Source organism: Coloeus monedula (assembly GCF_965178545.1).
Source record: "Coloeus monedula genome assembly, chromosome: 7".
Lineage (NCBI taxonomy): Eukaryota > Metazoa > Chordata > Aves > Passeriformes > Corvidae > Coloeus > Coloeus monedula.
The window spans coordinates 21017611-21040858 of record NC_138787.1 but is presented as its reverse complement, the minus strand read 5'-3'; the positions used below and the strand labels follow the sequence as shown (position 1 = coordinate 21040858).

The following is a 23248-nucleotide window of genomic DNA, read 5'->3' as shown; positions in this document are numbered from 1 at the left end:
GACCCAACAAGTTGTGCAAGACAAGATGCTGCTGCTGTTCCCAGTGCTAACTGATTTCAGTAGGAGCAGTGGTGCAGTAGAGCTTGCAAAGGCCTAAGATCCAACTGGGTGGATTCTACTAAATTTGAGTCTTAAATTCAGTCTATTATGATGTGCCATAGTACCATTTATACTTATTGCTAAATTCCAATCTCCATTTGACCTTTCACCTCTTCATAAGATTGCTTATAACTTGACAAATTGCTTTTATTTGAACTGTGCTTGCTTTCAGGCCAAAAGCGGGTTTTTTTCCTCTCAAAAAACTGTGAGTAAAGTCAGACCAGCAGAAGTATTCGTTCACTGAACTCTAAGAGCTGATACAAGCTGGTTTACATTTTTTTCATTTCCCCCTTCCCCCCAGTTTCTGAGGGCTCAGAAATGTTTTTCAAATCAATTCAGTAGTTTTTCTCCTACCTTCACTTCATTGCTTACACATTTTCTATCACCCAGTATAGTTGCTCTTTGCTGTACCTGGTCTTCCTCTACTGTCCTTTCTTCCAGAAAAAGCCAACACCATCCCCAGCCCAAAATGCTGTAGCAGGGTGAAGACTATGCAAAGGGCGATGGAAAGCATGGTAATAAAACCTGGACACTGAGAATAAAGCTGAATACTAGGGACATTTTAAAGCAATTCCTTCACATCACTGCCTTCTTGGTTCCATACTGATTTTCTGTGAAGTCTCTCCCAGGTCAATTAATCTAACACATTAGGTTAAAATTTGCTTCCTCACTTTCCTCTCAGTTTCCCTGCAGGTCTCTGGGGACTTGTCAGTAATGCCGGGATTATGGGGCCATCAGTGCTTGCAGACTGGATGGATACTGAGCATTTAGAGAACCAACTGAAGTTAATAAGACTCACAAACGTTACAATAAAAATGCTTCCCTTCCCAAAAAAAAAAAAATAGTTTCAAAGGGAAGGATAGTAAATGTATGCAGTGTTCTAAGTCACCTAGCACTTAGTAGTGGAAGCTAATTTCCTTCAAAAGGATTTAATGACAGCTTAAGGTGTAACACTCACTATGAGAAAAGACCACTCTTTCTTTCCTAAGGCTCATGTACTAACTAAAAATTGGTACATGCAGAATAACAGCTGATTTATAATCCTGGCACTTGGCATAAATTTGGAAAATATCATCCACTTTAGACTAATTCTTCTTCTGCCACTTTGAAATGGGACAAAGCTTGTTGGTCACACCAGCTTTCCTCAAATATTATCGCAGTGTAATTGGTACTCTTACAGACTCACAGTTAACCCATCTTAGTGTGCACAGAGGCCTTATTGCAGAGGAAGCTCTACTCAAGGGAACTGAGATGTCTTCACAACACGTAAAGTGCACCTAGAAATTTCTCACAGCCACACATACAGACAAAGATACATACCATGACTTATTGCATGATAGTAACCTCTGTCTAAGCTTTCTTCTGTGAAGTGTTTTCTCTTAATTATCACAATTGTTAAAAAGATCTAGAAAACACAGCAAATCAGTTCTGGGGACTACCATGGTGGCTTCTTGTAGCACAGACAAGGAGCAATTTGTGTGCCTAAAAATCTATAGTGCCATTTTAGATACCAGGACACTTACACAGGACTGATGGATACCAGATAGGGCCAGAAGAAACCCTACCACCAGCCAGAGGTCTTCCCTAAAGAAGGGATTTCCTGAGATATGTAAATTGGCTCTACATACTTGCATTTTGTCAGTCAGCCAGGCTTTCAGACAAGTCAGATAACTAATGATCTACTGCACTGAGAACTAGGATCTGAAATACACTGTCAGCAGTGTACATGCACATTCTCAATCTGGGAAACAGGTTAGATAGCTCACCCTTCTTTTATTTATAGATAACAAGCTGAAAGTTCAGAACCATGAATAAACCTTGGAGTATCTGTGTGCTGACTGCCATATAAAGACAGAAATAAAAGTGTTAGCACAGCAAAAAATCCAACAGTAGAAATCATAATAATGTCTAAAGCAATTAAATAATTGGGCTACCTTTTCAGAAGAGATATGAAAGCTTTTGGAGCAAAGGTTGCTGCATTCAACCCAGACTGTTCAGAACAGCATTATGTAATCCAGCAAAGATTATGAAAGAGAAACAAGTTATTTGGAGCAAGTTTCTCCCTGATATTAAAATACAATATGGAAAGGAGTATTTTCAAAAAGGTGAGGCAATTTCCAGACATTTTTGTCAAAAGAAGCAATACATTTCTCACTGAGAAAACCTTGCAAAGTAGCATTATATCTCCTCATCATTCTGACTTTTTTGAAATACTGTGATATGAAAAGCTAATCTTAAACGCACCTGCACTACAATATGACTATCCACACATATTTGCTCTAAGAAGATTTATTCAAATCTCCATTAAATCTTAATTATTCATGTCGGCATGTAGTTTCTGAGTGAACTCCCAAACAGAAAAATTTCTATCTGCCGATAGTAATCAATGTGCTCATTGTGTTTTTTCTGTCATTATTGTTTGTTTGTTTATTTATTTAGAAATCAAGTCCCTTTCCTCTGCTAGCCTCAGTGATGAAGCAGCCATTCAGGACCTGTCTAATAGACACTTGCCAAGCCTGTCAGAACAGGGGCTGTTTGCCTTTTGATCCTTAGACTTTCTTGTTTCACATAGAGGCTTTTTAAAAGCTAAAAACTTTAATCTTTTCTCCACCAAGATTATTCAATCAAGAGGATTGATTAGGGAAACAGAAAAACTGTGAAGTGAAATGACACCACCTACTCTGATCTTTATCTTTAGAAATTAAAGTTTGTCTGACTTAATTCAGTCCCTGTCAGGCCACAAGTATACCATCAGCTGCTGTGAGACACTATCACTACAAATGCTAACATTTTTAAGAAAATACAAACAGGATTTGAGACAGGGTACACTAGCACACACATTATTTAAATTAGAAATGCAGGAAAAAATACCAGTTGCCTAATGTATTACTTCTTGCAGTATGGAGGACCAGATACTGCTGACATTTGCTCTCCTGGGACCAGATGCTTCATCTTCTCAATGCCAGCAAGAGAAGCCAGTGACTTCTGAAAAGAAGCAAACCATGGTGTGCTCTGCTCTGAGTAGCAAAATATGACCTGCTCACAAGGCTGTGTGAGGCAGGTGAAAATGTATTTAGACATATGTTTTTAAGGACTAGAAGGGACTCCTCATGGGGGGAGACCCATAACATCCACAAGGTCAGAACGTCCTGGGGGATTGCATCCCTAGAACCTGGATTTGGTTTGCTTGTTAGAGTCAGCACAATGTGTGCTTCAACACCTTTGCCTGTCCAGCAGGAATAACTCTAGCTTCTTGCTTTTCCCTGGAGAATCAAATTTCCTTTCCCAATGTTATGGTTCAAGTGCGGCCATTTTTCCTTTCTAGGAGTCAAGGATTTCATTACAAAATATACTTAAGGGATCAATAGGAAATCAGACAGACCTGATCAAGGTCTGCTTTCTGCAAAGGAAAGCCTGTCTCACGCCAAGCTATCAGAAAACTATGTATAGAGCTCACATTTTGCTTATGTGATTTCTTTTCCAGTAAGCTCCCTCACTGTGTTCTGAGAGTTGGAGGATCCTCTGTGAAAAAGGGAACTTATTGGGAAAATTCCCCATTTAATGTTTTCTGAGATGCTAAGCAGGTTCTATTCAGCTTTCTGAAATTACTTTCTGCAGTTCAAAAGCAGTTTGCTGAGAAAAAAATAAAAAACAAAAAACAATGGTAGAGAAGGAGAAACTCGTTTTATGTTTTCCTCTCCTACATTTGCATGGCAAAGGATTGCTACCCACAATAGCAGGACCCCTGACCTGACACTGATTGAGCAATGTTTCCCTGCAGCAGGCTTTGCATGCTGGTGGAGTGCTGTTCTGTGGTCATTTCAACCACACTGTAGAGCCTATCATTAGAATCAGACCAGACAGGGCTACGCAGGTGCTTCTGCCAGGCTTGTCCTGGAGCGGAAATCTTTGCCAGCCACCTGTTGAAACCCCACGTCTCCAGCAAGCTGCACGCACCTCCTGGCTGCCCCAAGAGTGCTGAAAGTACAGTAACAACCAATACTGCAGCTTGTGGCACTCATGAGTGGCAAAAGAAGCAAGAATGCACAGGCCCAAGCCAAAGGGAGCAGGGAGAGAAACTGGTTGGGAAGAGCTGCCCATCATGCAGAGGATGAACTAACAACTCTGCTGCTCTTGTCAGGGACCAGCCAGACCAGGTGTCACCAGCCAGTCTGGGAAAGGCTGCCATTGCCATCATCCACTCAACTGTGTAGGCAAGATCATTTCCAGCTCCATCCTACCACTCTACTTGTTTTCCCCAGTTTTAATTTCCTACTCATTCAGTTTCATATCAATTTTAACAAAAAAGCTTATTCATTCATTTTGCTGTTGAGAACAGTCTTTGCCCAAGCCTCCTTGCTTACTGCAGCACCTGGCACTGCACAGCACTGTGAGTGAAGAGATATGAAGAATGGGGAAAAGAAATTCTGCTGCCATGTTTATGCAGTAGTACTCAAAGCTGGATCAGAAGTGTCCACCAGACTTTGGGCCAAAGACTGAGGAAACAAGCCACCCACCAATCATATGTTAGCATCTGTGCCCATTTAAACTGTACAGATTCCATTTGTACGGTTTGTAGTATTTGAGCTTTTATTTGAGAAACGTTGAAATTGTTTTGTTCCTAGTATCAAAAAACTGCCCCTGGACTAGTTAAAATAACTTCATCCCTGAAAGTTTTCATACATGAAGAGGTATCTTAAAAGATTAAGTAACATCAACAATAACTCGCTCACAAGAGAAAAGAGGGAGGTATGAAGCAAGCTCTATTAAATCAGCAGAAAGACTCCTGCTGGTTTCAAGACAAAGCACCGATCAGTAGATTACTTCTCCTTAATGAGTCCTGACAGCCCCCCAGGCTCTTTAAATCACTATATATAGCCAGCAATGCTTAAACAACATAGGTAGGTGAGGCAGGCATACAGCATAGTCAGAAGATTAATACCAAGTACATTCCTAAAATAGACAGATCAGAGCACAAATCATTAGCAATAGCAGGGAGAGGGGCCCTGCTGATGTGCGTCAATCAGGAAAGTACCATCAGACACAGAATTTACAAGATTTTTTTTTAACCAAAATGTGAGTCTTGGTGCACCAGCTTATGAGCAAATTGGGCTGTTTCTATGTTCTGACACTGGAAACAACTGGTGAAGGCAACTCATGAGCACCTGAAGGTACAGACTGAGCTTACAGATGTCTCTCCAGAATGTGAGTAGAACTCGTATCTATTGTTATAGTGAGCAGTACCTATTATATGCATTTGCAGGATATCTAAGAGAGCTAAGCATTTGTTTTGTAGTGCACAGACAAGAGAACATGCAGTCCCTTCCCTTCTAGAGTAATTTTAACAGTTGTTGCTTATCTTAGCACCTACAGGGTCTGAATAAAATACTAACTCAGAAATGCTCTTCCCAACATGTAGAATCTTTCCTTACTTCAATTTTCAATTACTTGGTCAGTGACCTAAGATTTTAAAGGATTTTGTTTCCCTGGGGCTTTTACGATGCTGTAGTAAAAATATGAAGTGCAAGACATACAAAGAAGATACAATCATGCTGAAAATGTACTGTACCAGACTACATTCATCTCTCTACAAAATGCCGTGGGAGAGTTTGGAGGTGTGTTTCTTTTCAGATGACATATTAATAAAGATCTTAAGTTATCTCTTGACCACCAAACCAAATTATCACATTGATATATTTACACAGCATACAAAAAAGCATTCCTTTTCCATGAAACAAAGTGCAAAGCTCTGCACATGCAGGAATAGCTAAGAGTGAGAGAGCTGATGTTCTGTGCCTGCCTATTTGTTCAATTAACTGAAAACTAGGGGGCTTGTAGCTATGGCAGGGTGACTTTGGAGAGATGTTGGATGATCTTTCAGTGCACTGCCTGATATATCTAAACCTTCCACTGAGTGCTACATGAGTGCTCATTCCGAAGAGCCAAAATGCCTAAATTTCCCATTGGCAGTTCTTCCTCAGCATGCCTGGCAGGTCAATCTACCCATCGCAGAGCACTGACTTCTGGGGTTTTGCACTGCCTGCACAGTTGTGAGTGAAGGAATCCAAAGCACACACAGACCCCAGACTTCACCCCATCCTGAAATTCTTTGGCATAAGCAAACTTGCTGTGGGAGTAAATCAGTGACATCCTCCTACAATATGGGGTCTATGTGCTTCCTTAACGCAGAGAAGCAGAGGGCTGCTATACTTTGCAGTCATCTAAGGATCCTAGAGGGTTATCAATGCAGTCATGCTGCTTTTCTCTAAAATCAGTTGCTTTTATAATGGCACTTGCCTAGGCATGAGAAGCCGAGCTCTACCACACGAGTTCTCAATTTGCCAGGCAAATATAAAAGTTTTGATGGAAAGTAGAATTTGCCTTAAGCTATTTACTGGCTACATTATTAATCCAAATTCAATATTTAGGAAGATATATCAATACTCTTGAAATATCATGCTGATATTTCCTCTGGAAACACACTGTTTGCCACTCCATTCAGCTATTTCAAAATCAATATGATCATTGAAGCTAGGTGGCTTTTTTTGGCTTTTGTAGAACTTCACAATTGTCAAACAAGATATTTTGGATAACATTGTACATTCAGAGAATCAGGGATTTTCTTGAAAGAAAACTACCTGTGACTGTTTCTCTTGGTCCCGACCCCAGGCTCCTCCCAGCAGTAATGACATCATCTAGCAGAATACGTAGTGGCAGAAAGCTCCGGCAGGGCAAAACCTACTGTGATGTTCAGGTCACTGTGTTACCAGAGAAGGTGCACTAGTACATGGGAAGAATTAGGCAGTTAGGAATTACAGACTTAGTAACACTGGCCTGGGTCTGACAGGGAAAAGAGCAGTGGAGGCTTCACAGACAGTGCTGCCCTCTCAGCTGTATCCCCTAGAGCCTTCTGTCTTACAGAACTTCTGTGCCAATTATTGCTACATAAACACAGTGGCTAATACTAACCAGAGCAATCCCAGGTGTTTTTCTTACAGAAGCCAGGTTGTAAAAACCAAAATACAAACAGAAAACCAGTAATCAATTATCAAGAATTTAGATGCAAGAACTGCATTCTACGTTTATCAAAACATCTTGTAATAAGCAAACAGTAGCCTCCCCAACAGAGTTAGGAAACCTTGAGTTTCCTCGGTGGTTTTTGGTTTTTTAAATGTTTTTGAGGGCAACATCTCCATGCATTTCCACATTTCTTTATACAAACACACTTCCTATATAGTGTGTTCTGCTGTGCTGTGTTTTTCTGCTAAACAGGCAACAAGTAACAGAAGACTCAGGTACTGCCCCAAAGTCTACCTTGTCTAAGGGGCAGAGAGCAAATCACTCACTGTCACGCAACATGAGTGACATAACAAATTAATCATCAGATCCACCGCTACAGCTGGCACTTCTCTGGGGTTGTTCTTGGGGTCACTCTGCTTCCATGTTAAAGATTAGAAAAGCAGCCTGGGTAGAATCATACAAGTGGTCAAAGAGAATCATCCTTTTTCCCAGGGGAATTTCTTTCTCCAGTATCAACACAAATAATGACCAACATCCACAAAAAAGAACTTTCAGAACTGATGAGGTCAATCCTTTCAGTCTGAAATGTCCTTAAAGGACAGGGCTGACTAGAAAGTTTGATCAGTAAAGCTTGAAAACAGTGAAAATCTATTGAAAAGTAAGATAGGGAAGGTTTTGTCAAGGCACATATTATTCATGGATCCCAATCGCACTGTGCCAAAGCTCCTATTCCTGCTCTCCCTTAACATACAGTGGTCTGGAAGGGCTGCAACCAGAAACAAAGCCCCTTACAGGAGTCGTGTCTCAGGAATTTGGAGGGATGGCTGAACACATTTGTTTCATTGCACTTCTACATCATTAACTTACTTGCTTGTAGCTCTCACTTTCAGACTTACTGCACATAGCAATTTTGGCTTCCATACTTCCTCTTATCATTTACTGGCTCATCAGAGACACATACAGAGCAAGAAACCTGAATGGAAAGCATGTCTTCATAACAGGCTGTGACACTGGACTTGGAAACTCACTGGCTAAATGGCTTGACAAAAAGGGATTTTGTGTCATTGCTGCATGTACCACAGAAAAAGGAAGCCAACAGCTACAGTCCTGCTCTTCACTCTCACTGAAGACAGTGAATCTGAACTTAGCAGACTCCAACAGCATTGCCAGGGCTGTGGAGTTTGTGACTGAACAGACAGCTGGCAAGGGTAAGTGACAAGGCAGCTTCTCAGAAAGATGATTCAATTTAACCAAATTTGGTCTAGCTAAAAGTTCCATTGCCTCTCCACTTACTGCAGAGGCATTTTCAATGTTACTGATGAAATGCTTTCCATTGCTTTCACCAACGGGTGAAAGGTGCCTAAAACTCCACTTGCTCACTCTGTTAAAAACCAGATCATTCCCAGGTGTTTTTTTTAAACTCTTTTTGGTGTAGCTGAAGAATGTCAGTGGAAGGAAGGTACTAACTGGTACCAGAAAATTCTCTTGACAAATTCAGCCCACTCAATTAAAAATAGTTAATTCAGGGCCTCTGCAGCCCTCCTCTAGTAAACAGAAGATTATATTTTTGCATGCCTGAATAAGTCTGACATTTGCATTGTACACAACAATTGCACTGACTGTAACAGTTAAACACCTGCAATTTCAGCCAGTTTTCTTGGAGTTGTTGCATAGGTAGCTCTCACTACCCACTGTCATACCCCTCTGAGCACTCCTGTAAAAAAGAGGCTACCCTTGGATACCTATGAGACTTCAGTGATGGGTTTGGCAAAGGGTGCTAAAAAGATCTGCATGGTAAATGTATTTCAACTGTGGCAATACACATGTATCAGCACTGATAGCTCAAACTAAAGGCTACCAAAGGGCACCACAGCACTGTAGCTACCAGTTGTAAAACACAGTTATACCAAATATCCAACAGGCTTATTAATTAATTCGGTACCTAAAACAGTAAAACGTGTTATCTTCTACCAGTAGGACTTTCTCCTCAAAGCTTGTAAAAGGCTTTTGGCCTCATCATGAGTATTCCAGATCATTCTTCCAGACCATCATGAGTATTCCAGACCAATGCAGAGACTGAGAGCAAGTTTAAAAAAATTATTATCACTTACCTCCTCCAGCAGGCTCTTGCTCCCAGCTTGTAGAAGGTCACACATTCTCAGCCAGGATAACCACTAGTAATGCTTTCGCCTCAGTGTGTGAGACTCTTTATGGAGGCTGAGTGCTGGACTTTCAGCCTCTCCCCTCAGGCACAGGCTGTCCTCAGCAAACTGTTGGAAACGTCACTATTTATCTAAAGTTCCTCAAGTAAATTATAAAGGTAGTAAAGTGGTATTATCAATACACAGGACTAGGCTAGTATCTTTAGAAGCATTGACTAATGCCACACATTTGGTTCAGACCTTTAGACCCAAAACCAGAAAAATCAGTCTCTCCGCTTCTATGCAGACTATCTGATTTTCACGAGAATACAAGTGCATACTAGGAGCCTACATACTTGAGCAGATCTGAATAATAAAGCCCAGCATTGTTGGGGTCTCCTCCCTCGCCGTGTAGCCCTGGCAGAGGGGCCCTGAGGGCACAGACACGGGGTTTCCCTGCCCCTGCTCAGCCTCGTTCCCATGGGTTGGTTTGTGTTCCCTGCGCGGGCAGAAGGACCCTTGGTCCGGTGACTGGAACAGTTCCTGGGCAGAGCTCCGGCCATGCGACTGGTGAAATAAACATCTCTGAAACAGCTATCAAGAATCTGTCTGTCCATATATATTTCCTTTCCACGGGACTCCTGGTTTGATATATGCATGTTGCAGTATCCCCACTGCAACAAATGGTGGCCCACATCTCCAAACAAAATAGTTTTCCATTAATACTTTACCCACGCTCTTCAGCAAATTATACCAGGTGTACAATGTAGATCATCCAAGCAAATACCAGATAACTGTATTCATCTCCTTGAAGTTTTTGCAGACTGTGTCCTTGGTTCCCAATGCACACATGATACTCCAGGATAAGATATTGCCATATACTGAAATAAATGGTTTTGCAATCCTCCTAGGGCTTTTTGGCTTGGTGAGCAATGCTGAAGGAACAGCACCTGTAGGACCCACCGATTGGCTGAGGATTGAAGACTTCCATTCAGTCCTGGATGTTAGCCTGCTGGGATTGATTGAAATCACACTCAAGCTTCTGCCACTTCTGAAAAAAGCTGAGGGAAGAGTCACCAATCTAATTAATGCCAAAGGCCTCATGGCTTTTGTAGGGGGTGGCTACAGTCTGTCCAAATGGGGCATGGAAGCTTTTTCTGACACCTTACGGTGAGTAGCCAGAAATACATGCATGAATCCAAGAACAGATTCCAGATGTGCTGAGGAAGGGTGACTGTATGTTTGCCCATCTTGATTCCTCTCTGGAAATCTTGCCTAAAGGGGAAAAGGAAAATAAGAGGACTGGTCACTTTTTCAGGATTTCAGTCTCCAGTACTATGGACAGACCCAGCAAGGACCTGCACTTTGAAAATTTTCATATCCTAGACAAGTTGTTAGTGTGCAGATTTCAGGCATGTGAATCCACTGCATACATGAAAGCAAATCAACAACATAGCCTGGCCAGACATCCAGTGTCTTGGGCAAGTTGTACTTGCCTGAATATTTTGCTCTAATTCTCCACAACAATCTGAGCTGGGTAATTCCAGACAGCAACCACATTACCAGAGGTACTTGTAACTTCAGAAGATAAAGCTGAGCACCCTTTGCTGAAACCAGTTGTACTGTACTGTACTGTTTCTAGAAAGCTAAGGCCCAGCCCAGTGAGTTAAGTCTTCACAAGTCAGAATGGCTAGGAAAGCTGGTTTTAAACAGTTATGAGTACTTATTTAAAGAAAGCCTATACCCCAAAGAAATAGAAATTAATGGCTAACGTACATGTGGTCCATTCCTTTGCACACTGTAGAACATACCTGCCTGAGTCTCTTGACCCGTCCAGCAAAACAAAGATGCCATTTTTACCCCAAAGGAGTTGTACTGCAACTCGAAAGTACATAGAGTACATACACTAAGAAGAAACACACTAACCTTTACTGCATTAACATTTAATCATTTAACCATAGGATAAAGAAAAAAATTCTAATCCAAATGAAATTTTTTTTCACTTTTACTTTTTCTCAGACACTTTAATGATCTGCTCTTGCTGTGAACTAAAATGATGCAACAGTATATGAAATAGTCAAAAGTTTTATTATGATAATGCATGACTAAGATGCACCTGGCTGTTGCATCCTTTGCATGAGTCCAACATAAACCACACAGAGAGCTGTGAATCTACTTGACACTGCTTTTTTTTCCTCAGTTGTCTGCTCTGCTTTTACACTACACATACACTGCTATGAAGCTAATTTGAACATCTCAAAATAATTCTGATATATGAAGATAAGAATCTAAGTCTCAAATATTTGTGTGACAGATTTTCAACTTACTTATGATTCATAGTTATGCCATTACTGGATGGTCAAGGAGATTATTGGGTCTTTTGTCTTCTAGGATAGAGATGCAGCATTTTGGAGTGAAAGTAAGCACTGTTGAGCATGGTTTCTTTAAGGCAGAAGTAGTTAATTCAGATATCATTGAGAAATACGTCTTCAAACTTTGGAACAGACTGACTCCTGAGATCAGGGACTCCTATGGAGAAAAATACTTAGTTGAATGTAAGTAGAAAATGACTGTATGAAAACTCATGGGGGATATTATCAGCACATATAAATACTTGAATTGAGGCTGTAAAGACAACAGAGCCTAGCTGGTTTTAGTGTTGTCCAGGGATAGGATTCAAGGCAATGGGTACACACTGAAGCGCAGGATGCTCCTGCTGAACACTTCAGTGTGAGGGTGAGTGAGGACTGGCACAGGTTGCCCAGGGTGGTTGTGGAATCCCCATCTTTGGAGATATTCAAAAGCCATCTGGACATGTCCTGGGCAACCTGGTCTAGGTGACCCAGCTTAAGTAGTGGGACTTGGTGCCAGAGGTCCCTTTCAACCTCAACCTATCTGTGATTCTGTGAACATTTACTGGACATCATTAATGCTCATTAAGGACCCATCACTGACTGTTCTTAACTACGCGTCTGTTAGATGATGCCTGAGCTATTAGTTCACACATGAGATTGGTGAGATATGAGGTCATGCTACCTTTCTTAGCCCCTCAATATTTAGAGGTACAATACCCAGTGGGAATGAGCTGCTGTGACCATATGCTACATTTATGGCTTAGTGATATCTGAAAAGTTAGTGCAGTATGACACAACCTATACTGTACAGAATATCTGGCTTACAACATGGGCCGGGGAGGTTTTTGCTTATTGGGCTTGTATTCTGGGTGGGTTGCAGTCTTTATGGTCTCTGCTTTGCTGTAGCTATACTGCTCTCAGCATTTGAGACAGTAGTTTAAAGCAAGCCTGAAGCTGTAGCCAAACCTTTGGATATAAAGAACACTCTCACAGAGATGTTGCATATAAATGCTTTCAAGTTTATTTTTTTGTTTACAGATATAAAAGCCCAAAGATCATCAGTGGAAAGACTGTGTGACTATGATATTTCTAATGTCATAAAATGTATGGAACATGCCCTGATAGCAAAGTACCCCAGGACACGATACAGAGCTGGATGGGATGCAAAGTTCTTCTGGCTGTTTCTCTCCTATGCCCCAAGCTGTTTGTCTGACATGCTGTTGCATATTACATTTCCAGTTCCAGCTGACAGCAGGAGATCAGCTCATGGAGTTCTAATTAATGTCTAGTATTGAAACAGTATCAGCTCTGCTGAAATAAATATTTATCCTATCAAAACTAGATGTCCTCTTCTTTACTAGTTACTAAACTGTTTAAATTCTTTTCAGAAGACACCTTCTCCATCCCTCACCCCACCATACCTGAAATTCTGAGTTCGCAGGTAGGCTTGTAAATCCAGCATGTTTTTGAAGGCTGCTGCTCAGAAATGATACCTCTATAGGATCTGTATTCATAAAATATTCAGCTAAAAAGCTAGTTAATACTATTCACACAAGACATGAATTCAAATAATAAAAGTCCAACTATTGCAGCATATTCCAGAAATTACAATTATAGTATCTGACCACCTGATTATTCAACTCAGCAGAAAAAAAACACAAGCAATTTTACAGATATGCAATTCTAGGGAAAATCAAAACTCCACTGTACTATGCAAACAGAGTATTGAAATGCATATTTTAACTTTCTTTCTAATATTAGTATAGTTTATGGGGAAAATACTAAAACCAATATGCATTTACATTTCTTTCATCCTCAGTGTGTTTTGCAAGTTAAAAGGATTATTATTTCACTTATCAGATGGAGTAGGTCATTAGTGTATGCTATAGTAAATTCTTCCAGTTGTACAGAGTGTGTTCAGAATGGTAAAACATTACTTGAGGTTACTGTGCCTCTTGTACACTATTTCTATCTCTTAGGCTGTTGGCGAGAGGCTCACAAACTGGTGTTCCGAGAGATATTAAAATTGAAGGGGTAAAGGTTTTATTTGCTAAAGTACTATGCTGGTGATTAATCATTAATGTTCAATTCAATTAAGTTTAAAAAGATACCATGTGCAGGTCAGAACTCCAAACGTTAGAAGTTTCACCACTGTATGTGAGAGGGCGTGTGCGTGTTTGTAATGGGTGAAAAAAGAACAGAATGTAAACAGCGTTAGTAACCTTTAAGTATTTAGTTGAAGTTCTATTCTCTTGTAAATGGCTTCAAGAATAAATTTATTTTACTACATTTCACAGCAAATACCTGCAGAGAGAGAAATCTTTCTATCTGGCCTGACAGCTCTAAAGAGAACGTACATGAAAAACTTAATGGTATAATTTCTCAGCCCTATAGTTGCAGATTACAGACAGTTGCTAAGATCTCTAAAGATCAGCTTTCTTTGAAATAGAATGAGTCCAAAATTTAAGAATCCAAGCAGGGACTGTCCTGATAAGGAAAAAAGAATACAAGTGAAAAATGAAGTTTGGAGTATAATCTAAAACCTATTTTGTATAAAGTACCAAAACCTAAATTTTACATACTCAGAAGGGTACACTGTGCTACTGAGAGAAGTCCCAGTTGAAGCTTAGGAATCCTTCACCATCAGATACACTAAGCAACCAAAGCTACCTACTACCTATCTACAGAGTAACCCAGGGACTTTTTTCTTCCATATCTTAAAAGTTAAAATTATTACAGGGGGAAAAATATGCATTTCTGATACATGGATGACATATTAGCAGTTTCTTCCAACACTGGTTCCAAATCTTTTAGTTGACAAAGACTATTCCCAAAACTGATGCTACTTTTTCTCGTGGTATGCAACTGCAGGCAAGTCTTTTGGAAGTGTCAGATCTGCCTTCTCCCTTTAAAAAACCTTGGAAACCCTTCCTTAAGAACAGCGCCCTGTATCTCAAAGAAATTCTTACAGATGTGTCTGCTGTGTTGCAGACTCTAAGGAATTTTCTGCACTCAGAGAAAATGCTTTTAAATTAATGCACTCAGAAAAAAATGCTTTTAAAAAAACACAAAATGAGCTTAAATTAAAAAAAATAAAAGCATCAAATTCTGATACCAGATATGAAAGTTAATTGAAATAATGTTTTAATCACTTATGTCCACACTACCTTGATTGTCAGTCTCTCAATAGTAAGAATTTCCTGATCCAAGGGCTAGTTTATTGAATGTGTATAATGGGGCAGTTTTCACACTTACATCATCAGTATCAAGACAACATCTTACATTAAGAACTTTAGACAGTTGTGTGAAGCAGTAAGCACTATTATTTGACTTTATCTAAAGCACTGCTGTTTTCATCTCAGAGTGCACTGAAATCTCCACAACTGAAAAAAGTACATAGAGTCTTGACACAAAATATGGAATAGGAATGTGATAAAATAATATGTTTATTAGACTTATTCAGCAGCATCATTTTCCAGTAGTCTTTTCTAATCAGTCTGTTACAAAGTAATTACAAGCATTCTAATTAGAAATAGTATATATTTTGAAAATTTAGATATAAAACAATCAAATAGCAAAAGTCTCAATGATTATAACTTCAGGAATCTTTTATATGAGTAGCTAAGCTAGGAATGTTGAAGAACATGTTCCTGTAATCAAAGTTTTCTCAAACAGTTCATGTTGTGGAAACTATCTTGGCTAGTTAATAGAAGAGCTAATAAAGATCAACAGTACATTCTGATGGGAGGTTATAGGAACAACCAGATAACTACAAAGACTTCGTTAGTAGAAATTGTTTCCCTTTCTATTAATATCCACCTCAGGAAATAAATAGTAAATAAAATTAAATTTTCACATTAAAAAAAACCTGAAGAATTTCTGAAATGAACCAATATCTTTCATATTTTGCTGTTTGAAAATAAGCTCTTATAGAAACATAGCTACTTCATAGTACAAATTACTTCCAGAGACTATAGCCAAGAAGAGAGGTATTCTATTGATGAGCAAGAGAAAAGCTCATTAAGTAGCTGTGGCACTAAAATCTAAATATATCCAGTCTTTATAGGAACACTATTAATGGAATTGTGTAAATTGAAACCTAGAGGAAAAGTATGTATCTTATATCTTGACTCTAGCCAAGAAGAGAGGTATTCTATTGATGAGCAAGAGAAAAGCTCATTAAGTAGCTGTGGCACTAAAATCTAAATATATCCAGTCTTTATAGGAACACTATTAATGGAATTGTGTAAATTGGAACCTAGAGGAAAAGTATGTATCTTATAGATTGAGAGGAAATTGTCTCAGGCAGTTAAAATATTGTAAGAACAGCATTTTGTACAGGTAACTATTCAGCATAATAACCCTGCACTGACTCTTTCACGTTTTGTTTAACACAAGATAAAGAGGCACCCATTTTTATATACAGTAGTATATAAAATAGGTGGCAAATATGCCCAGAGCACCAGTAGAAGTTTTAAAAGGTGCTGTTATAAAAGAGATACTCTAAAGACCCTGTAAATCAGTAAAGTTCCTATATTTGCCTTGTTTGGTTCTTTTTTTTAGTTTTAGGCATTTATAGAATTAACTTAGCCCTAAATATATGGCAAATTCCATACAATTTTCTACTAGCAACATCACTGAACAAGATAATCTTAGAAAAATTTACAAATGTACAATATATTTATAACATTACTTTCAGACAGCTTCAGTGCAAAGATATACATATAGTACATCAGGATATTTGTTCATAAAAATAGAAATTGGCATTTGTCAAAAAACAAGGCATAGTTTCAATGTACATCTCCAGCCACTGGCTTAGAAATGTATATATTTTTATAAAGCATTTGAATGTGAACCTTACTCTTCTGTTTATAAAAAATATATGTGCAAATGGATGTGTCTAATTTTCCCTAAATGAGTTACCTAGCTATACCACAGAGTCCTCTTTAACAAGATTGGCAGTGTCTTTAAATGTATCCTCTGTTGCCGTGTAAGCTAGTGGTTGGTCTCTCTTCAGAATAATCTTGGGAGGCAGTGAAGGAGAACGGGTAGGGACATTTTCTGTGTCCTGTTGCTGTTCCTTTTCCATCTGAAACAATAGTCGTAAAATCAAACCTTACATTCTAACACGCCATACTTCCAACATTAACTTTCAGAAACATTGAATAAATATTCCTAAAGTGAAATGTCATGGTGTAAATTATTTCTGCAAATCACCACCTGTAACAAAATTAAATACCTAATTTCACTTCAGATAGTACAGCTGAGTAAAAACAATACTAGAAACTTACTCCATACACTGGAACTTCTACTTTAATACTTAATGTCAGGAGGAGCTGTGCCGCCTCAGCTGAGTCTGCTCAACACCTCAGTGTGCATGACTTTTGGTAACCTCTCACAACCACTTCCTAACCTGGACTGGAATTTCTGTGCTGTTTCACATAGCAGCATAATCTACTAATAATCTTTATCCTATGAAAGCAAGAACAAAGTCCAGTAGTACATTAGCTAAAAAATAGAATTATATAATATAAACAATACCTCGGCATATATTGGGTTTTCAAAATTAGTGTTTTGTTTCTTTTTTCTCTTGAAGAAACTCCACTTTGATTCCTGAAACATAAAAATTATTAGAACTCTATACATTTTTCTCAAAACTTCTCTAGAAACTGCCATTACAATGTCTTGCATTGACTGCTACTGCAGTGATTTTAGATGGATGTTCTTAGATCCCTATGTTGTAATTCTAAGCATGGAACCCAAATTTCTTTTTTGCTAGATAAACAAGTTATTTCACCTAAAGAAGTACTCATACAAGGCTAGGCAATCAAAATTACTAAATTACTTCATGGAAGCCTGTCATTCCAGACAAGTACATCAAAGAGTAAAAAACTGTCTCGAAAACAACACAAGAGAAATTATTGAGGGACATGAAACTACAATAGGTTGACAGAGCTGTCATTTCAAAGCCCATCAGAGGCACTTTTAGTGAAAAATGTATGAAAACAGTCCTGTACATAAGCCACCATCAGCTCATTCAGATGGATTTTAAGATATAAAAATGTGTCTTCCATGAATCATTAGTAATCTAGATGAGGCAATATTTTGATCTTGATTGTTAAAATGTTCTGCAAGAACATACAGAACAATGTCTTAAAGGTCTTAAATGTCTTAAAGATCTTTGCTAGTTCTTTTAAATATGGATAAAATTACAAATAAATGAGAAAAAAGTCAGGATAGTACACTGACTAAACATCTTATTTCAATTTTTCATATCACAACCCCCTGGGCTTTCACTGTTTTAAACAAAACTTCTTGTGTTTCTTGTGTTTTCTTCTCCTATTTCATAGGGGGGAAAGCAAACTAAAAAACCCCACACACTCTGCTGCTTCTATCAAGGTATAATTCATTAAGGGTTTACAAATAATTGTTAAAAGTCTGAAGCAAAGCCTTAGTTATAATAATTTCTGCTGGGGAGCAGTGATAATTTACAGCAGTTACATGACAATTTTCAGATTAGTACCTGCCCTCAAAATGAAGTACAACAACCAGTGAAAAGAAACTCTCTGTTCACTTCAAAATAACTAGGTGGGCCAGGAAGAAGAGGGGGTTTAATCCAAATAGATCCTTATTGTGTGCCTTAAGTAACTCTGTGCTTGTGCTGCTTTTCTCTTATCAAACTGTTGCTGACTGGCTACAGTAAATCTTGTAAATATGGTCCAGTTAGCTGGACTTGATGCAGGTGATGTGCCAAGTCCATGGCATTATTTAAAGAGAATTGAAACTGTACTGCAGCTTCCCTAACAATTCCATTTTTCTGATCTGGAGCAGAAAACAAGCAGCCTTAGAGCATTTCTGTTTCCTACCTGAGGTACATCTGTACTCTGAGGGGTTTCCTTTGGGCTAGTAGATATCCCAGAGGAATACACAGGATTTTCAAAATTTTCATTTTCCTCACTGCCAGCTGCTGCTACCTGTAGGAGAAGAAAGAAAATCAAAATTCTTCAAACAAGAAAAGGTGGTCAAAAGGGAAAACGAAAGGTGAAAGTCAAGCTTAAATTTATCTTACAAGTGTTGGCCGAACGACTGTAACTGCACCAGCTGTGCTGGTTCCACCATCTCTGGTTGTATACATTGGGTTTTCAAATGTGATTGGCTGTTTCCCTGACTCCACTGCAAAGTTTTCATTCTATGGAGGGAAAAAAAACCCAGCAATAATTGCAGTGCAATAAACACCTCCATACTCCTAGGAATTACATGTAGTCAAACTCTTCATCTTGGGGAACAACACATGTTTACTTTCACACAGGCTTAGACAAAACCTAGTGTATGTTAAAATCTTAACATCAGTTTACTTTTACTCCCTGACTTAGCAGCCTGGACTACTGATTGTTCCAATATTACCCCATTTCCTAGCAGGACAAAACCCCTCACACACATTTCAGTACTTGACCCAAAGTATTTTATGATGAGGAAAGACAACTTTCACAAATCATATCTTCAACAGGCAAGAGATATCAAAGGAAGAATAATCTCCAAATAAATATTTTAATTTAGAGACCTCAAAATGACATACAACTTAATAAGCAGTAGCTGATACATAAAAGAATGGGATTCACTCATTTTGTCCCAGCAAGGAGATTGCTATGTTTTTTGAGACAAAGCAGGAAGTGCAGTATGTCCCCTTACTTATGTGAGATGAGTTACATCAGGTAGAAGGATAATGAAAACAGAACCCCACCCAGACTCACTTGTCCTTCTCTTTGACACAGCCTCATCACAGAACTAGCAGGGAATAGCACAGGAATAGTACAGCAGCTAGTTCCTTAAACCTGCCTCATTTTCACAAACCACTCCATACCACATGGATTCATGCTTTGTGCTACCAGAACACAGCTTTTTGTAACACAGGAAACTCTTGTCAGCTCCCTCAAACTAGCTTGGCTAAGAATAGCCCCATTGAAAAATATCCCTCTAACCTCTACTCATGCATATATGATGTTAAAATTTTAGGAGGCACATCCCACAGTTCTTCACTGCTGTACTCCAAACCCTTTGAATTCTTTCCAAGTGAATATAACAATTTTTTGTTTATACTCTGAAAACACAGGGAAAACTAACACCACATAAGTAAAAATAGCCTGGATCTAGGTCTGCTATTGGCAATGTATAAACTGCATTGCTTGAACCTCAGCATGTCAATGTTAGGCCAGAAAATGCCAAGTACGGTCAAGTTCTTTGTGCATGAAAAAGATTTGGGGTAATATACAAGCCTAAAGCTATTTTCCCAGTATTTACCGAAATGTTCATATGGGTGTTTTGTTACACAAGCTGCCCAGTTTTAACAAAGACTGTGTTTCTTCATCTAGGCAAAGGCCATTTATTTATATTAGGAGCTTATCTTCTCTAGCTGTTTCATTTCATATCCATTCACCATCAGTTTATACTGGGCAGCAAGTGCTTACGATTCAAACGTACCCATGATCTGCTTCCTACAAGTAAAAATAATTTGTACATTGTACTTCTTGGGGTAAACGGGAATATATTTCCCATGGAACGTCTATATAGTATAGAAAACACAGGGATCTGCTATTTCTCAGATGTGCATAACAAGACCTGGATGAAGTAGAGTTAGCTTTATGATGTCCCCATAATTATTAAAACATGACTTTTTAAGATAAATTAAGAAATTGTCAAATCTATACTGTGTTGCGCAAAATAGTGAATCCTGTGGTTAGGCTTGAGTTTTACCTCTGAATTCTCTAACATACCATCTGGTTTTGAAAACCACACATTTTAAATTGTTCTATGGAACACAAAGGTCCTAAAAAAATTCCCTGTTACAATGCTGTTATTTGTCAACTCATTCCCTTTATATTTCATGAATATGCTGAAAGAGGAAAGGGGGTAATTGACTTAATTTCTACTATATAAATCTTGTAAAAAGTCACATTATTTTAAAGAACATCCCATATTTGTCCTTACCTTCAAATTACAAAAAGCTATTTCAGGAAACTATCAATCATTGTTCACTTCTTTTTCTAGAACACATTTATCATCTCACTGTAATTTTGTAGATAAAAGGCTCCCTTCTATCAGCTAACAATTACATTAAAAGAACACAATTTTAAAAATTATTTGAGAACTAAGTCTTACCATTTGCATTGCTCTGTCTATAGCAGAATCTCCTCCAAAGCCAGAGACTCCTATGTCCATAGTCACATCTGCTCCAGATCGGAAAGTTACTCCATTGCCATTTTCACTAGATTTTACAAGACTGCTTAAACTACAAAAAACCCCAAACAAACAAACAAAAAGAAAAATAAAGTAGAAGAGATTATACAGAGAGTTTATAATACAGGTTTTTTCACTTGTTCTTCTAAGCATAATTATCACTTTGAATTTTCGCAAGCTAGTGAGGGCACCAGAAGTTGTATTTCTTTATTAGTTCAACAAGTATTTTAACCTAAGTTAGCCCATTCAGAATCATCTGAACTACCTTTGTGTGCTCATGATGATGTCAAATTATTTCAGTGAATTACAATTCCCCAAAATTTACCTGCATTTTGACCACTCTTCAGTGTTGATTTAAAGACAAATGCATGAATCCACTCAGTTTTTCAAATTCATTGAAACTGATTTTTAAAACATGCATCTGAAATTGACAATATAATTCCACCAACACCTATACTGAAGATTTATGCATGCAAATCATGAAGATACCTACAAGACACTGTTTTCGTACAAGTAAATGTTCAATCTGTGTATAGATTTATGACAACCACAAGTGCACACTAGATATTCATGAAAAATATTGGAAATGGTCTGAAAGCACACTGTTGGGCTCAAAATAATAAGAGGAGTGAAAGATAGAAATCAGTAACCAAATACAGGACATTCCCACACAGAAATCTGAGCATGTAACTCCCCCCCCCCCCCAAAGCATCTAACTCCAAAATGCTCCACAGTTAACCTCTGGTTTCAGTTTGTCAAATTTGCCTAATGTGAAGGAAGGCAGAAGCACTGCCATTTGTATGTCCTCACTGGAGCTGGCTTGTGCTGGAATTCTTTCCTATGGCTGGTGCGTTGTGTACACACATTACCAGTCGGCCCTGTAGGCACCACCTGATTCAATTTTAAAAAGGTAAATCTTAGTTATGATTCCTGTACATGGACAAGTCCCATATTACAGGCAAAAGCTAAGCTATAGCTTGAGATAACTCCACTGCAAAGGTATGAGTTCACAGTTTAAAGAGGGATTGAGCAATGGTAGCACTAAGACATATTCATGGCAGAAATAAATGCAAATCAAGCCTCACAGACAAAAACCTGACATCTCCTTTTCACGTAGTCTCATAATTTATGTGGGAAGCATTGTTGAACAGTAAAGATCAAGTCAACACATTAAAATTGCAGCTTATTCACTATCTGACAATGCAGAAAGTTTCCATTCAAAAAAGCAGGAAACATGGAATTTCAGTGAGTAGCTTGGAGATCTCTTAAAATCTCTCTGTCCTTCAGAATTTACCTGCAAAAATATTTTGCCCCAATTTGACTACATCAACTCATGAATAAATGGGATTAGAATCACAGCATCATAGAATGGTTTGGGCTGGAAGGGACCTTAAAGATCATCTAGTTTCAACCTCCCTGCCATTGGCAAGGACACCTTCCAGGTGACCAGGTTGCTCAGAGCTCCTTCCAACCCAGTCTTGAACAATGCCAGGATGGGGCATCCACGATTTCGCTGGGCAACCTGTTCTACTGTCTCACCAGACTCACAAAGTATTAATTCTTAATATCTAATCTAAACTTACTCTGTTTCAGTTTGAATCCATTCTCCCCCTGTTCTGCCATTATGCACCCTTGTAAAAAGTCTCTCCCCATCTTCCTTGTAGACTCCCTTCACCTACTGGAAAACCGCCATTAGGTCACCCCTAAACCTTCTCTTTTCCAGGCTGAACAAACCCAATTCTCTCAGCCTTTCTGTGCAGGAGAGTTGCTCCATCCCTCTAATCATCTTGGTGGTCTTCATCTGGGCTCACTCAGTGTCATTAGCTTAGTGTAATCCTCCAGTGAGGAAGCAGTTATAGCTTCATCCACATTACTGATTACAGTGATTCAATTACATTGATTTAAGAGCCATTACTGGGAAACTGGTGCAAGAACTATGAAGATGTGCCTTTATGCCTTTTAAAACACATAATTTGCTTAAAGATAAAAAAAATTCAAAGCATCATATTCTGATATCCTTTTAAAAAATTAATTTAAATAATTTCAAATATATTTTCTTCATCTTCCCTTGATTTAAGACATCAAATATTTTTGATGACATTCCACAAAGCTGGTTTTCACTGGACAGTATGACTGTCAGCAGTGTAGTCATTGTCTCCGGCATTGGAACCAGAAGTTCACTACATACATGCCATATTTATTACCAGATGAATACAGCATTGCAGATGAGCTCAGCCTTTCCATGTTAAAAGATCTCTTCAAATCATCTCATGTCAAAGTTTTATAAAAAACTAAAACATTTAACTATGATCTTTTGTATCTTTCTGAACCGAATATGCAGCTTCAGATCTGGTAAACAGTCTTCTATATTGCTCATTATTTAAAAGCTAATTTAGAATG

At 38.6% G+C, this 23248-nt stretch overlaps 2 protein-coding genes across 2 annotated transcripts in view; one reads left to right on the top strand and one right to left on the bottom strand.

Moving 5' to 3' along the window:
• Positions 1 to 4983: 4983 nt before the first annotated feature.
• On the top strand, positions 4984 to 12903 carry DHRS9 (dehydrogenase/reductase 9; the record flags this gene model as incomplete). The annotated part of the gene is made up of 6 exons (XM_082285591.1): positions 4984 to 5000; positions 5271 to 5304; positions 7997 to 8327; positions 10172 to 10430; positions 11652 to 11815; positions 12653 to 12903. 6 exons carry the CDS (start codon positions 4984 to 4986, stop codon positions 12901 to 12903), a joined length of 1056 nt encoding a protein of 351 aa, XP_082141717.1.
• A 3638-nt stretch (positions 12904 to 16541) lies between these two features.
• LRP2 (LDL receptor related protein 2) overlaps positions 16542 to 23248 on the bottom strand; it is a gene marked incomplete at both ends in the record, with an annotated part of 116877 nt that continues 110170 nt past the window's right edge. Inside the window, 5 exons of the mRNA XM_082285402.1 lie at positions 16542 to 16703; positions 17156 to 17227; positions 18481 to 18588; positions 18684 to 18803; positions 20771 to 20900. Of these exons, the coding sequence (XP_082141528.1) occupies positions 16542 to 16703; positions 17156 to 17227; positions 18481 to 18588; positions 18684 to 18803; positions 20771 to 20900 (592 nt within the window). The remainder of the gene's footprint in view (positions 16704 to 17155; positions 17228 to 18480; positions 18589 to 18683; positions 18804 to 20770; positions 20901 to 23248) is intronic.